This window comes from Salarias fasciatus, chromosome 22, assembly GCF_902148845.1.
Source record: "Salarias fasciatus chromosome 22, fSalaFa1.1, whole genome shotgun sequence".
NCBI classification, from domain to species: Eukaryota; Metazoa; Chordata; class Actinopteri; order Blenniiformes; family Blenniidae; genus Salarias; species Salarias fasciatus.
In genome coordinates this window covers 30,880,012-30,892,694 of record NC_043765.1, presented here as the reverse complement: position 1 = coordinate 30,892,694, position 12,683 = coordinate 30,880,012, and the positions used below count along the sequence as shown (strand labels likewise).

The window sequence follows — 12,683 nt, the reverse complement described above, 5'->3', positions numbered from 1 at the left end:
TCAGGCACTGATCAGGAAAGGAAACTCTTCAGAAATGATTGTAATTATATTTAAATATATTATTCTTTATATTACATTGTATATTATCTCATTTAAATTTCATATTAAGAGGCTATTTGTTGTATTATTCTTAGTCTTATTATTGTTGTTTTTGTTGTCATCCAGGAATCAGGAAGTCATTTGTGCCTGCTCTTTGCAATTTTTCAGAATTAAACAATATTTGACGTAAAAAGTGTCATTTTGACAAAAAAATCTATTTATAATAATAATAATAATAATAATAATAATAATAATAATAATTATTATTATTATTATTATTATTATTATTACTATTAAAATTATTATTATGTGACATGACATCTGGGACAAAATCTCAAAGTAGTACATTCTGTGGTAGGAAAAAAACATTATCAAAAATGAAAGGTAAATTAAGATAACAGCAAGAATCAAAGTGTGATGTGTGAAGATTAGGACATAAAACCCTAAATCCACAGTAAAGAAAAGGAAAACTGAAATCAAATAAAAGCAGGCATCAACAAGGGTAAAGCCATGGGGGTCAAAGGTCATGCTTTGAGCTGGGAGCCTCGTCTCACCTCTGGATCGGTAACAGTAACACTGCGCTCCTGTCGCTGATGTCTGACTGTGGCGTTTGCTCATTTCCATGTCTATCTAACCCGTCGGCTGCAGGAACGAGGCGAGGCCGCTCCGTCCGCCGGGCGCTCAGTGACCTCCGGCTCACCGCCGGGCGCTCAGTGACCTCCGGCTCACCGCCGGGCGCTCAGTGACCTCCGGCTCACCGCCGTGCTCCGATTGGCCGCCGGCGTCTCTCTGCTGCTTTCGGCAGCAGGAATCAGCACTGCTGAGTCCAACGCGTCTGAGGAATTCGCCGAGGAAAGCTCCGACGTGCAGCGGCGTCCGAAAGGAAGAGGACTCGGTCCGGTCTCTGAGGAGGAGGGCTGACGGGTCCAACAGGACTCCGAACCGCGACGAGCAACAGAAGCTTTTCCTCGTTTTCAGACAAACAGAATGGAGATGGAGCCACGGAGCAGAGAGCTGCGAGGTTTAGCTCTGAAGGCGGCCTCGCGCTCACCCACAGGTTTCAGCAGAATGGTGTGGGGGGGGGAGTGTTTCATTAGCTTGTTGGAGCTGGGTTATCAGGGTTCCACTCCAGCAGATCTCATTTAGAGGTTTTCTTTTTCATTTTTATGATTTTCTGGATGTTTTTCTTCATTTCTTCTCTTTTCATTGGCTTAACCAGTATTAGAAAGTTCAACAGTTTTATACATTCAAGTCATATTTCTATTTTAGTTTCTTTCTTTTTAACTCTTTTTATCCTTTTTATCCCTTTGTACCATTTCAGATCATTTAGACTTTTATTTCTTTTGCTATTTTTGAATTTTTTGAAAATCCCTTTTCCCTCCCTAAGATATAAGATATGAGTTTCATCTTGAAAACAACTTAAAAAATAAATAACTTAAAAATGTTTATTACAACAAAATGTTACCAAATCTTGATGGAGCCACTGTAGACCAGCGGAAGATCCTCATCTGGTCCAGAGCCTGGAGCTGCAGACCCAGCTGGTCCAGAGCCTGGAGCTGCAGATCCTCGTCTGGTCCAGAGCCTGGAGCTGCAGACCCAGCTGGTCCAGGGCCTGGAGCTGCAGACCCAGCTGGTCCAGAGCCTGGAGCTGCAGATCCTCATCTGGTCCAGGGCCTGGAGCTGCAGACCCAGCTGGTCCAGAGCCTGGAGCTGCAGATCCTCATCTGGTCCAGAGCCTGGAGCTGCAGATCCTCATCTGGTCCAGAGCCTGGAGCTGCAGATCCTCATCTGGTCCAGGGCCTGGAGCTGCAGACCCAGCTGGTCCAGGGTCTGGAGCTGCAGATCCTCATCTGGTCCAGAGCCTGGAGCTGCAGATCCTCATCTGGTCCAGAGCCTGGAGCTGCAGACCCAGCAGGTCCAGGGCCTGGAGCTGCAGACCCAGCTGGTCCAGGGCCTGGAGCTGCAGACCCAGCTGGTCCAGGGCCTGGAGCTGCAGACCCAGCTGGTCCAGGGCCTGGAGCTGCAGACCCAGCTGGTCCAGAGCCTGGAGCTGCAGACCCAGCTGGTCCAGGGCCTGGAGCTGCAGACCCAGCTGGTCGATCTAAACCAGTTTTCGCTCAAGGTTTTACCTGTTTCCAAATAAGAGCTTCAGCAGCTGCAGTGAAGCCTGTTAAAACCCAACAGAGCGTTCATTCTGTCAACACAGAAACTGGAGATCTTCAGAATATGAAACCTTGGAGACACACCCAACGTTCAGTCACCTGAGCTCCACTTCTATCAGGAGCAAAAACCCTTCCGACATGTCCGCTTTACCTGAAGCACTCGTTTCAGGTACTTCCTGACCTCAAGTCTTAGTTTTTAGAGGTTCAGTTAGAATCAAACCAGATTTGTTTCCATCGGTCATGTTGGTGTCGAGTGATTCTGAAATCAACCAAACGAGGAGCAATTTCTCTATAAACGTGTTCTGTCATCCCAAATGCTGCTTTTTTACATCTGACTGGGCTTTAATCAATAAAACTCTGTAACAAGAGGTATAAAACACACACACACACACACACACACACACACACACACACACACACACACACACACACACACACACTGCAGCTTCCTGCGCTGTGAGGACCTGGTGGTTCGTCACTGTTCCAGGTAACAGCTGAGTCACATGACTCTGGATCGTCGGGAAAACACCGTGTTGGGTCACTTCCACATTTCTCCTCGAGCCTCAAACGATGCTTGAATCAGCTGAGAGAAGCTGAGAGATGATGATGAGATGATGATGAGATGATGATGAGATGATGATGAGATGATGATGAGATGATGATGAGATGCAGCATTTCTTCCTCAAGCCTCTCAAAATGAAACGGCTCTTATAACTGATCAAATTTCACTCCAGTACATGAAAATAACAGATATCTAAATGTATATTTCTTTTTTGTATCTGTATTTCCGAGCCATGTGGAAAGAGACGGACTGCTCTGATTTTCAGGCTGTTGAGATAATTAACCTTTACGGCAGCAGAGCTCACAGCTCCCCTCCATCCCAGTGCTAGCGCAGTAACTTCTGAACACAAGCTAATATTCTCACTAAGCCTCACTGAACTCAGACCGGATGTCTCTGGGTTTGTCTGGACCAGGAAACTCCACCAGGAGGAAAGTCCTCGTGCAGACGGGACGTTCGGTCGGCCTGACGTGAAAGACGCTCCGACGTCGAACCACCAGACGATCGTGATGATGGAGGAAGCGGCGGCGGCGGTTCGATCGGCCGTCGGCCTGTTCGAGCGACGGCCCGGAGCTTCCGCCCTGCTGGAGCACCTGAACGGAACCCTTCGAGGAGAATGAAGCAAGGCGAGCTCCGGGTTATGCTCCAGAACCAAGGCGCCTGAAGCCAGTGTGGCTCACAGAACCTGAGAACATCCTCCTCAAGCACATCGCGAGTACCCGGGACCCGCTGGTGGAGATCCGGCGCACCATGTGCCACCACAATAAAACCTTCAAAATCAAAATGTTGGTAACCTCTGAGTAGGTCCAAGGCCACGATTCCTTTGCCATAGCATAACTTTTGGGCGTGGTCGCTGCCTAGCTCGCCACGTACAATGACTGGTGTCTCAGTCGCAGTCGGGCGAGGTCTCCACCCACGCTGCCTGCAGCTTTAATAGGGTAGAAACTTTAGCGTATGGTACCCAGAACGCTGCACCTTCTCCCTGACATGGTCCTGGAGCAGACATGGGCAGAGACAGCCTGTTCTCAGGAGGACTCCTGGAGGGCCTTTAGACTGGATGGAGTTCAGGACCAAGGCTGATTGGGGGAAAATACACTTGAGTAGGATATTGTTGGACTTTTGACAATTCTGTGAAACTGTTGAACAGCTGGATATGTTTTGTTTTGTTTTTCCCTGCAGATATATCAGAGCCCAGCCCAATGCCGACCCCTCTAGTCCCGTAACACCACGTTGTACCACACGGTGGCGTATTGAGAGAAAAGCAGTTTGACGCTTGTTAACAGGTGGAAGCTGTTTATCAGTGTCTTGTGTGTTTATTGGGTTTCCAGATGCTTCGTGTCTTAATGCAGTCATGTCACATGACACTCTGATGCTGGATCTTCTTACTGGAATTAAACCCTGAATCCTTTAAAAGTCTCGCTTCATGTTTTTAATCTGTACATTCAGTTGTCCAAATTAACTTTACCTTCTCATGGAAATGACTCCAGTACCAGACTTGGATTATATGTAAATCGGTGGGAAATGGAAACGAACTTCATGAAGGACCAGAGTAATCTAACAGTTTCAGGTGGATGTAATCTATCAGTTACTCGTGCAAAGTGAGGCAGTTTGGTGTCGTGTAGGCTACCATTAGAAAGAATGTCCTCTGCAAGGACCGTAAAAACAACTTAACTAGCTTTAACTGGCTTCTAACTCCTTCATTTACATCAGATCAACATGAAAACATGAATCCTACAGTGTTGCACTTATAAGTCTGGACTAGTCCCGATTTTGTGCTGCTGAACTCATAAAACACCTGAGAGAGAAATGATCTGAACATCTAGAAGCACAGAGGAACCTGGAGTTACTGCAGACCAGAGCAGATCACTGGGAGAACCACTGCTGGAGAGTCTTCATCGGACTCCACATGCTGCAGTAGAGTTCTAGCAGGAACCAGGAGAGAACCAGTCACTGATAGATCTAGAATGAATCTAGAATCCTTCTGAACAGCCAGACTCCATCAGGTCCTAAAGAGCCGTCAGTCCCAGATGATCCAGCAGAACACTGGGTTCTCAGAGTTCTGCCTCCTGGAGGTTCCTCGGTTCTCAGTGAGTCTCCTCTGGGTCTGGTTCTGCAGGTTTCATCTCTTCAAAATGTGTTTTCCTGCTCTCCGCCTCCTCTCGGTGCTCTTCTTGCCTTCAGACGACTGGGTTTTATTCACTGATGTCGAAATGAATCAAACAAGACCAACCACGGAGCGGAACTCCCTCTACACTTTTTATTAAATCCCTTTGCAACGGGGCCACAGGACAGAATACAGAGAGTTACAAAATATAAATACATAAAAAAGCGGAACGACAGGGTGGCGGTTTGCTGGTGTGAAGGACCGCAGGACGAGACACGGTTCGTCACTGATAAACATGTAGGGAGCAAAAGCAGCATGGAAGGTTAAGCATTTCTAGAACAGCATAAACAGCTCAACAGCCACCGTAACATTCAGAATGAGATTTTAACATCACAGATGTGTGGCTGCAGATGCTCTTGATGAATTAGCCTTTTTACTAGCAGCGCTGATGAAGCAGTATTTCTATAGATAATCCAAAGCCTTGGCGGGTAAATAAGCAGCTGGGGTCATTGATAAGGAAGGAATTAAAGAAAACACCACAGGATCTGGTTTTATTGTTTTTCTACAAAAAACAAAAAACAAAAAAGCATCTTCATTTTTTATGGCTGCGCCTCGATTAATGGAATCCAATGTTTCATTGAGCTTTAAGTGGTTAGAAATGCAGCTGTGAAAGCTGTGAAATCCCACACCCGGTCATTTCAGAGGCACGTCTGGACATGGGGGGGCTCAGCGTCGCTTTGCAGCAGCTCCATTCAGACGGTAACTCCCCCAAATGGCCACAGAGGGGTGCTGTTGGTCAGAAACACCCCAGCGGAACGGTTCCTCCATCCAGGACGGCCTCGAGCCTCGAAGAGGTCCGCCGCGCCGCCGTGACGCCGTGACGCCGGCGCGTTGCGCTACAGAGACCGCTGCTGCCGTTAGCGAGCTAACCGCCGGCCCAGTCCCGTCCACGCCACCGCCAGACGCTCCCGGTCCGGCCAGGGCGCGGGGTCGAAGGGCACACCAGTCTGAATCTGAGCTGCTGCAAAGGATGCTGGGTAGAACGGCGATATGGAGCCTGTGTGGTCGGGGTCATTTCTCACTGAGGCCAATTAGACTTTGTACCTTTGTATTCTGTCTGACATGTGATGAGGAGAGCGGCGTGCACACTGTGGTGTTTTAGTCAGATCATTCCCCCCCCCCTCCCCACACACACACACACACACACACACACACACACACACACACACACACACACACACACACACACACACACACACACACACACACACAGACACACACACACACCGGGCACGCCGCTCCTTACAGGAGGATGCAGGAGCAGCCCCTCTGGCCGCCGCTCATGCTGCCGAACTGCGAGCCGGCTAGCGACTGGATGAGGCTCCAGAAGTGGCTGAAGGAGATGCCCTCGCCCTCGCCCACGCCCATCTTCCGCAGGATGTCTCCCAGGCCGTGCTCCAGGTTCACACCCTGAAGAGGAGAGGAGGGTTCACAGGGTCAGACATCGACAGGTTTCCCAGCATGCAGTGCAGTCCTGGGTGAGGGCGTAACTCGGCAGACTAAACTAAATCCTCTCCTTTGAGGATCCTCTTCTGCGATTTGCCTCGATGTTCAGCATCCAGCATGGCTGATATGCAACGTGAGCAACCTCTATGCTGATGGAGGACAGCGTCTCCATCGCCATGGTAACCAGAGGAGGAGTTTGAAGAGTGTCACTGTTATACACGAAGAAACATGACGACAACATGAGCACTCAGCTCAGTCTGCCTCCAGATAAGAGGAAGAAATATTCAAGACATCCAGATTCCTTCAGCCACCGGGGGGCGGTGTAGGGCCTGGCTGCTTCTTCAGCTGGCCGGCTGTCGCCCTTTTCGCTGTAGTCTGTTTTGAAGTGTTTCTCTTCAAATTGATCCTTTGACACAAGTTGAAAACAGACGTTTCCAGTAGGAAGCAGCAGCATTTCTTCAGGAACATTAAGTCATTTGTTTTTTGGGGGGTAATTTAAATCAACTGTGATCGACTGGAGACCTGTCCAGGGTGTGTCCTGCTGGAGGGACGAGGAGGAGGAGGAGGAGGAGGAGGAGGAGGAGGAGGAGGAGGAGGAGGAGGAGCTCACCTTCATCAGGTTGGGCAGCTGTGAGGACACCAGGCCTTTGAACTCGCTGGGGTTCAGAGTGCCGCTGTTGTTCCCTGAAGCAGAGTGGAACTGGCTGACCAGAGTGTTGATGGCGTTCTCCAGGTCTGACGTCTGGACACAGAGGACGAGAAGACGGTGAGGACAGGGACAAGGTGCTGGACTCAACCTGCAGCTCCGCAAGCAAAAACTACACCGAGTACAGACCGACGGACCGAAGCTGCTGCAGAGTTCCTCTCAGCTGGTTCAGGACCTGGTTCAGCACCTGATTCAGGACCTGGGTTCTACTGCAGAGCTGACTGAATTATGCAGAGATGAATCCAATAATCATAAAAATATCCCCAAATGTCTCCAATAGAGTCTGAACGTCTGTTTAGGTCCAGTGGACCGATCAGAACGCGGACCAATCCGAACGAGGACCGATCAGAACGCGGGCCGATCAGAACGCGGACCGATCAGAACGCGGACCGATCAGAACGAGGACCGATCAGAACGCGGACCGATCAGAACGCGGACCGATCAGAACGAGGACCGATCAGAACGCGGACCGATCAGAACGCGGACCGATCAGAACGAGGACCGATCAGAACGCGGACCGATCAGAACGCGGACCGATCAGAACGCGGGCCGATCAGAACGCGGGCCGATCCGAACGCGGACCGATCCGAACGCGGACCGATCAGAACGAGGACCGATCCGAACGAGGACCGATCCGAACGCGGGCCGATCAGAACGCGGACCGATCCGAACGAGGACCGATCCGAACGCGGACCGATCCGAACGCGGACCGATCCGAATGAGGACCGATCCGAACGAGGACCGATCAGAACGCGGACCGATCCGAACGAGGACCGATCCGAACGTGGACTGATCAGAACGCGGACCGATCAGGCGTCACTCACATCAACCAGTCTGCTTCATCCCGTGACACTCATGAACGTGTCAACAGTTTGGTCCAGAGGCCAGAGGACGCTCAGGTCTCATTATCAGGGGTTATTTATGTTTTCAACTGACGGACAAAGTGCCTGAAAACGTAAAGTTGGTCAACAAGTGTTTGGTCTCGGTACTGGGCTCCTCTGGCCCCGACACCGGACAGACGGGACCGTCCTGCCTGTTCTACCTGTCCTACCAGACCTGTCAGAGGAAATACCAGCTACCGTTCTGAGTGGAATCCAACCATCTGAAGAAGAAACCAGGAGTATGCCACAGACGTCGGTCCCGTCGACCCGTCCCCTCACATGACGGGGACCCAGACCAGCAGGGCTGACTGGAGATTCAGGAACTGAGCCGTGAGGCATGATTTCGTCTGACACCGGCTTGGACCGTTTCCAGACACCATTTTCACAGGTACATCAAAACAATCGATGACCGTGACAGAGACCTCATGAACACCACAACTGACAGCCTGAGAGGCCAAATCTACAAGGAAGAGCTCAAAGCACCCAAGACTCCACACAAGCAGCCAGACCCGTTCCCCTCTGGGACCAGGTTCCACAGCCTAAAGTGCTATTCTATTCTGTTCAAAAAATAAATCAATAAAACTTCTACATTTCATACTAAGATCGCTGAAAGAAATACAATTAATTCTTGGTTTTCACATCGAGTGTACTTTCTAACAATACACTGATGTACCCTACCAGCAGATCTCAATCCAGACGATAAATACTTTCTGAAAATTCCGCTGACAGCAAGAACACAATAAGAGAGAGGTGGCTCGACAGGAACTCAGCAACAGGGAGAGGATGGACAGAAGAGAGACTATAGGGTTATACTGTACTGAGAGCAGTGCTGATGGATTTAGAGCTGATAAAGTATAAAACTGACAGTGAGCTGCAGGAGAGTCCTGTTTTCGTGGCCGGCCGTCTCTTTTGGCAGGTTCTGCCTCAGACTGGTTGGACGTGTGTGATAAGAGCCTTCCTGATACCGGAGTCCGTCTCGGCCGACGCCCCTCTTCATCAACATCCACATCGTCTCAGACTCAGAGGAAACTAAACTTCTGTGCTCCGGATATTCAGAGCCGGTTCATGAGCTGAAGGCTCCAGCGTTCCACAGAGTGAAGACTTCAATGTTTGATCCAGTAAAATCCGAGTCTGCTGATGAGAAACCAGACGGCTTCAGTTCCTCATGTGAAACCTGAGCAGAGTCTTCTGGGTAAACCATAAGAGGACAGTTTCACCTCCAGCTGGTTCTCTGTTTCTCTCATTACATGAGAAAAGCCTCTGAGGAGCTTTTCTCATGTAAAACTCCTGAATGAGCTGCAGCGGAGTCAGCAGGAACCGAACCGAGCTGCTCCTGTCTGAGCAAACGCCACCGCACGGTACAACAACCACCGCACGGTACAACCACCGCACGGTACAACAACCACCGCACGGTACAACAACCAGCGCACGGTACAACAACCAGCGCACGGTACAACCACCACCGCACGGTACAACCACCGCACAGTACAACCACCACGGCACGGTACAGCCACCACACGGTACAACCACCACCGCACGGTACAGCCACCACCACACGGTACAGCCACAACACAGTACAACCACCACGGCACGGTACAGCCACCACACGGTACAGCCACAGCACGGTACAACCACCACGGCACGGTACAGCCACCACACGGTACAGCCACAGCACGGTACAACCACCACGGCACGGTACAGCCACCACACAGTACAACCACCACGGCACGGTACAGCCACCACACGGTACAGCCACCACACGGTACAGCCACAGCACGGTACAACCACCACGGCACGGTACAGCCACCACACGGTACAACCACCACGGCACGGTACAGCCACCACACGGTACAACCACCGCACGGTACAACCACCGCACGGTACAACCACCGCATGGTACAACCACCGCATGGTACAACAGCCACCGCACGGTACAGCCACCACCGCACGGTACAGCCACCGCATGGTACAACCACCACAGCACGGTACGGTACAACCACCGCACGGTACAACCACTGCACGGTACAGCCACCGCAGGGAACAGCCACACCCTGTGACTGATCCCATGAGTCACTGCAGGATACAGACCAGCGCCAGCCTCAGCCCCGCTCCTGATCTGAAGGTTCTACAGCGCCTGGTTTCCTGAGTCGTGCTGTTCTCCTGCCACTGACAGTGGAGCGCTGTGTCGTCGTCATGGTGACATCCGGCTCAGTGTGGATCCAGAACGTTCTGCGGCGGCGGCGCTAACAGGCTAAACCACATGTTTGAACCCTCCAGCGCTGCAGCAGCGTCTGGCCTCATCCTTTAATAAACAGCAGCCAATAAACCGACTTTTCATTTTCCTTTTCAGCTTTTCTGGACCCAAAAACATCAGAACAACAACTACAATATCAAAACCGGAACCATTACTTATGTTCCATTGTGTCATGACGTGAGGGCCAGTCAGACCACATCCTCATGGTTGATTCAAACCTCAGGACTCTGAGCCGTTCAGCGACTGGGCTCCTCAGGCGTTGATGATCAGCCACACCTGAGTCTCCATGCTGACTGCAGCGCTCCCATTGGTCCAGCAGCCGTCTGGAGTCAACGGCCTCATTGAAATGAAATCATCGATACTTTTTGTTGTTTTTTGCTCGGCCATGAGTTTTAATAAAACACGTATCTGACAGAAAACACCTCAGGATGTGAGGATCCAGGCGGCGGCGGCACGGCGGAACGCTTCACTCTGAAGGAAAACTGTCTTTCTGTCTGTGTTCACAGAGACACACCTTAAATAACTGACTCAGGTAGGACGGGGGCGGGAGAGGCTGGAGCAAACAGGGCTCAACCGGGGCGGGACCAGCCGGGACCGGGACCAGCCGGGACCGTGGATCAACCAGGGCCAGGGTCAGCCGGGACTGTGGATTGGCCTCCAGCCGGGTTCCGGGCCTCCAGCCGGGGTTCCGGGTCTCCTGACTGGGTTCCGGGTCTCCTGACTGGGTTCCGGGTCTCCTGACTGGGTTCGGGTCTCCTGACTGGGTTCCGGGTCTCCTGACTGGGTTCGGGTCTCCTGACCGGCTGATCTTAGGAGCGTCTGAGGACGGAACCCATCAGTGAAGGGAGGCGTCCACAGCAGAAGTCGGTCACACGGTTCGAGTCCCCACAGGGGGGCTGGCCACTGGACCACAGGAGTGGAATGACCCTCCGGACGCACGGCGACGCGCTCGTGCGCTGCTGCGGCCCGCTGACCCGGACTGGTCCAGAACAACTCCGAGAGGCCAGGACCAGAAGCTGGAGCGCGCGCTCCACTACAAAGTGACAGAAAGTGCGCAGCGACAGAGGAGATGCGCGTGCTCGCGGAGATGTGGCGCGCTGCTGCTCAGGGAGGGGCCGCCTGGAAACTTTCTGCTGGCGCTTGGAAAAGCCGAGAATTTCCTGAAACTCGGTGAAAACTCGCCGCTGCTCCGCGGACGCGTCCGATCACCGCCACGCGCCGCAAAATGCGTGCGTAAACTTCGCTTTTTTTTTTTCTTTTTTTTTTTTTTTTTTTATAAAGTGCGCAAACGGAACCGAGAGGAAACAGTTCTCCGGCTGGAGAGGGAGCCTGCGGGTTCTGCAGTGAGGATCAGGAACATCCGACGCTCGTTCCACGTTTCCCCGGAATACCTGCTCGGATCTGGAGGTTTTCGGAGTCCTTACCTGACTCATGTCTGCGGTGGGAGCGGAGTAGCCGTGCGTCTTGCTGCTGCTGCGAGTGTGTGTGAGAGTGTGTGTGTGAGTGTGTGTCAGTGGATCAGCAGCTGGCTGCGCTCCCGGGTCCTCCCTCCGCGCGGTGGGAGGAGAGAGAGAGACGATCCAGGAAGAGGACGCTTCCCAGCCGTTCCCAGCTTTCCACTGTGCCACATGTGCACCGCCAGCCTGCACGCGCTGCTCATGCTCGTGCGCGTGCATTTCACTCCACATGTGGAAGACTTGGGTTGATCTTGTCACATGAAGAGAGCAGGACTCTGACAGATCTCTGGAAGCTTCTAGTCATTTATTTAAACCATCGTTAAAGGCTTTGATTACAACCTGCTGCAGCTGTCTCACTGTTTGGTTTTGTTGCACGTGCAGTGGACAATGCATGGACTGAGCATGGAACCACAGCATGAAGGTGGCTGTGAAGACCCCCCCCCTGACCCCCTGACCCCCTGACCCCTGCCACCAGGAGGCCTCCGTCACTCAGGATCCCTCCGGCTCGGTGTCGCCCTGCAGCTTCTCGGTAGATGTGACTCGACAGGAGAAAGTCAGACTGTGGGAAAAGCCCCGGAGACATGTGGGTGGAAATGAGCTGAAATTAAAGAAAAAAAAGGTGGGGGAGAGAGAGAGAGAGAGAGAGGTGGAGGGAAACAGGTGGAGCCACATTCCTTCTCTGACTGAACTGATCTCAGACCGTCTGCGATGAAGCAACACAGAGAATCAAACCGTTTCTCCACTTTGAGCAGGGGAGCCTTCTGAGGGAGGCCAGTGGTGAAGTTTCAGGATCCAAACTGTGTGTGATCCCCTCAGATCACACTGTCCCTGTGGATCAGTGGACAGCCCTGCAGTCCGGACTCAAACCACACAAACGTTTGAACAAATGCTGCTGCAGCTCAGATGTGTTCACATGATGCGTCTTTAACGTGCATTTTCTACACTTCCAGACAGAGCTGGTGCAATTATCTGGAAAAAGTAATCTGATTACTGATTACTCCTTTAAAAAGTAACT

General features: G+C 51.6%; 1 protein-coding gene across 1 annotated transcript; it reads right to left on the bottom strand.

Annotated features, from left to right (window-relative positions):
* Positions 1-4,997: 4,997 nt before the first annotated feature.
* Positions 4,998-11,791, bottom strand: LOC115409966 (protein S100-A14-like). The gene is made up of 3 exons (XM_030121332.1): positions 11,636-11,791; positions 6,981-7,112; positions 4,998-6,334 (listed from the first exon to the last, which is right to left on the bottom strand). The coding sequence occupies exons 1-3, from the start codon at positions 11,642-11,644 to the stop codon at positions 6,167-6,169; spliced, it is 309 nt and encodes a 102-aa protein (XP_029977192.1). The 5' UTR covers positions 11,645-11,791; the 3' UTR covers positions 4,998-6,166.
* Between the last annotated feature and the right edge of the window lie 892 nt (positions 11,792-12,683).